This window comes from Tupaia chinensis, unplaced genomic scaffold, assembly GCF_000334495.1.
Source record: "Tupaia chinensis unplaced genomic scaffold, TupChi_1.0 Scaffold000010_1, whole genome shotgun sequence".
Taxonomy (NCBI): Eukaryota; Metazoa; Chordata; class Mammalia; order Scandentia; family Tupaiidae; genus Tupaia; species Tupaia belangeri.
In genome coordinates this window covers 295648-299622 of record NW_006159440.1, presented here as the reverse complement: position 1 = coordinate 299622, position 3975 = coordinate 295648, and the positions used below count along the sequence as shown (strand labels likewise).

Sequence of the window (3975 nt, the reverse complement as noted above, 5' to 3'; positions counted from 1 at the left end):
CGTGTTAGTTAAGGGTGCTGCACTTCCACATGGCCAACCGCGGTTCGAGTCCTGGACCTGAAGGCTTGCTCACTTACTTTCTCATTTTGTCTCTTTCTTTCTCTGGTCAAATTAAAATAAAGAAATAAAGAAATAATACATAAAATAATTCTTTAAAAAATTTCATTTTAACATACTTGGCAGGGGCTGGCAGGTGACACAGTGGTTAAGGGCACTGGACTCTCACATGGCCGACCATGGTTCAAGTCCCAGACCTGGTGGCTTACTTTCTCACTTTCTGTCTCTCTGTTCCTCTTTGGACAAATTAAAATAAATAAATATGTTTAATAATTCTTTTAAAAAAACATACTGGGCAATCTGTAGTTATGCCACTGTGTTTCCATTAGAATATTGATGGGACAGCCCTGTAACACAGGTTAAGCATCGCATTTGCATAGGAAGCCAGATTCCGCAGGCACAACTACAGTTCGAATCCCAGCCCTGGTGGCTTGAAAAAAGACACTGAATATGGATGCGTGAGTGTGTGGGTGTGTGCATGAGTGAATGCGTGGGTGCGTGCATGGGTGTGTGCATGCTCAGAATGCCAAGGGGATGGAGAAATGGAGGAAAAGGGGTGGGGCATGGCCACGCCCCATTGGGGGGGCTGCTTTCTCTCTCTCCATCTCTTCTTATCTCTCCCTCCTTTCTAGCTTCTGGTCACAAAAAGGTGCTGACAAAGTGAATTATTATTTAGTATAACGTTATTTGGAATTAGATTATTATTTAGTTTTATTGATTATAGATTATTTGCTAGTGTTATCTCCAAACAAAAATTGTGATTTGTTTCTAGGTGGGCTCACTGAAGATAGAGAATCAAGCTAGGTAGATCATGTCAAATACATAAATACAGTGCCATTTTGAACTGGTTCTCTAGGGTCTGTGTGTGTGTTTTAAAAGCAGGTTTAGGTTTTTGCTGTAGTTATTTAGAAATAAATATTTGAGCGAAACATAGTGTTTAATAAACCAGCATGCTTACTTCACCTTTGATGAAAGTCCTTGAAGGCCACTCTCTCTCCTTCCCCGCACACAGAGCCTGGACTCTCAACATCGGATATATTGTCTTGGATTAAACAAGAGGAAGAGCCTCAGGCCGGGGCCCCCCAAGAGCCCAAGGAGAGCGACATGTACAAGAGCACCTATGCCGGTGCGTGTCGGAGCCCAGAGATGCTCACACCAGGTGGGGGGTTGCAGAGGCAGCGGTGGGTGAGCGAGAGCAGGGCACGGAGATGTGCTCCAGGATGTTAGCAATGGAACCCGAAGGTCACTGAGATGACTTTCGGGGGGAAACCCACTCTTAAGTGCAAAGACAAATTAGAATTGTCACAGAAAGAAAAATAAATGATAGAAAAACATTTGGAGATTATGTAGACGGGAAAGAACGAGAACCTGCAGTGGGTAGGGGACAAGCAGTGGAAACCAAAATGTCATTGGAGAGGTGGAAGTGGGAGTATTAAGTAAGCCTTCGTCAGAGGAAGGAAAAATGAGGATGGGACAGAAGTGGAGCTGCCTTCCTTCTCAGGTATGTAGGCCTTCTGCATTTTACAGAGGGATTAGGGGAGTCCCAAGGTTGGAAGGGACCCCATCGTATACAACTTAGCAGTTTTTTTTTTTTTAAGAATTAATTAATTTTATTTATTATTATTTTAATTTAGTTTTTTTTTTAAAGAGACTTTTGCTATAGGGCATGTGCATTTGCCAGAGATAAAGTGGGAAATCACCCCCTGGGGGGGATGGCCACACCACAGTCCCTTCTCCTCCATTCTCTCAGGATTTTGGGCATGCATGCACACGTGCTGGTGTGAGTTTCAAGTTGCTGGGTCTGGGACTCAACTGTGGTTGGCTGTGTGGGAGTTCAGTGCTCCAACCACCACGCTACCTGTATGCCCCAGCTTTGCATTTTTAACATCTTTTGTGCCCTGTGTGCTTTTCGACTCTGGGGAACCCAAATGAAAAATAACACAGCTTCTGCTCTTCAGAAACTGGCGGGGGTGCACGTGCCGTGGCAGGCCTCCCTGTTGTTGAGTGTTAAGGACAAGTGGATGAATGACTCAGAGAAAAGAAGACGGAAGTTGGAAGATCTGCATCACTGTTGGTTTAGGTTTTTAGATGAGGTCTGAAGGAGGGTGAAGCCAGACTCAGGCCTTCGAAGACGGGTGTGACATGGCCAGTGCAAGCTGGGAAAATGGGGATGGAGAGGAAGCTGTCTGGGGAGGGCAGAGAGAACCCCGGTGCAGAAGCATCCCCGGGTCCTTTGTTTTCAGGGATAGGAAAGAAACGGCTGCCAGTTGTGGAGGATTATCTGGTAGAATAGAGAACAGGAGAAGATAAATGTGATTTTAGGCTTTGTCACCGCAGGCAGCAGAGCAAGTTCTTGGGCCACGGAGAACATTCTTGAAGGTGTGGTGGGCGGTGTGATGCCAGGCATCTTCCTTCTCCACACAGAATGCGTAGCGGAGGCACAGTGTTGGGTCCTCTGACAACTGGTGCACGGCCCTGCCAGTGCCTCGGTTGTCACTGCAGCCCCCAGCTGAGTCCGTTAAGAGCGTGGGGCAGTCTGAGCTGGGCAGGGTGCGTGAGTTCCTGTGAGTCAGCTGTGGAGAGGCATGACCTTTGAGTCCTTTCTTTCAGATGAAGAGCTCGTCATCAAAGCCGAAGGCCTTGCTAGAACTTCGTTGTGTCCCGACGTTCCCGTCACCTTCTCTTCTCCACCAGCAGCAGCCAAGGATGCTTTTTCAGACATAGCTTTCAAAAGCCCACAGTCTGCATCCGTGACAGCTTTTGGACGACCGGCCACTGACCTGCCTGAAGCCTCTGAGGGTCAAGTGACATTTACACAGCTGGGTAGCTACCCCCTCCCACCACCTGCTGGGGAGCAGGCCTTCTCCTGCCACCACTGTGGCAAGAGTCTCAGCCAGGATATGTTGTTGACCCACCAGTGTAGCCTCAGCAGCGAGCACCCCTTACCGTGCGCCCAGTGCCCTAAGCACTTCACTCCGCAGGCCGACCTCAGCAGCACCTCCCAGGACCACGCTGGTGAGACACCCCCCACCTGCCCACACTGCGCCAGGACTTTCACTCACCCTTCGAGACTCACCTGCCATCTTCGGGTCCATAACAGCACAGAGCGCCCTTTCCCCTGCCCCGACTGCCCCAAGCGCTTTGCCGACCAGGCCCGACTTACCAGCCACCGGCGAGCTCACGCAAGCGAGAGGCCATTCCGCTGTGCCCAGTGCAGTCGGAGCTTCAGCCTCAAGATCAGCCTTCTGCTCCACCAGCGGGGCCATGCACAGGAGCGGCCATTCTCTTGCCCTCAGTGTGGCATCGACTTCAACGGGCACTCAGCCCTGATCCGCCACCAGATGATCCACACTGGCGAGCGCCCGTACCCATGCACGGACTGCAGTAAGAGCTTCATGCGCAAGGAGCACCTGCAGAACCACCAGCGGCTGCACACGGGCGAGCGGCCCTTCAGCTGCGCTCACTGCGGCAAGAGCTTCATCCGCAAGCACCACCTCATGAAGCACCAGCGCATCCACACCGGGGAGCGGCCCTACCCCTGCTCCTACTGCGGCAGAAGCTTCCGCTACAAACAAACACTCAAGGACCACCTGCGCTCAGGCCACGGCGGGGGCTGTGCAGGTGACAGCGACCCTTCTGGACAGCCGCCTGACCCGCCAGGTCCCCTCTTAACTGGGATTGAAGCCTCTGGCCTAGGCGTTAACCCTGAAGGTCTAGAGGCCAACCAGTGGTATGGGGAAGGGAGTGGAGGGGGAGTTTTGTAAATTTCTCTGACTTCATGGTCGTCTTTGCCACAGCAGAGTGGAAGATCCAAGAGAGGCCCATGAGCCTGTTCACACTCACAGCCGCCCTTACCTGACACTGAATTCAACGCCCCGTACCCTTGACTGGTGGCATGCTTGCTTTTTGGAACATCAC

The 3975-nt window shown here is 51.0% G+C and overlaps 1 protein-coding gene across 2 annotated transcripts in view; it reads left to right on the top strand.

Moving 5' to 3' along the window:
* ZNF398 (zinc finger protein 398) overlaps nt 1-3969 on the top strand; it is a 21339-nt gene extending 17370 nt beyond the window's left edge. Inside the window, exons 4-5 of one of the 2 annotated variants that reach the window (XM_014583124.2) lie at nt 1070-1183; nt 2668-3969. In XM_014583124.2, the coding sequence (XP_014438610.1) occupies nt 1070-1183; nt 2668-3821 (1268 nt within the window). In that variant the 3' untranslated portion in view covers nt 3822-3969. Of the gene's footprint in view, nt 1-1069; nt 1217-2667 lie in introns of both variants that reach the window. The other variant, XM_027766797.1, reaches the window with a different exon arrangement.
* The last annotated feature ends 6 nt before the right edge of the window (nt 3970-3975 follow it).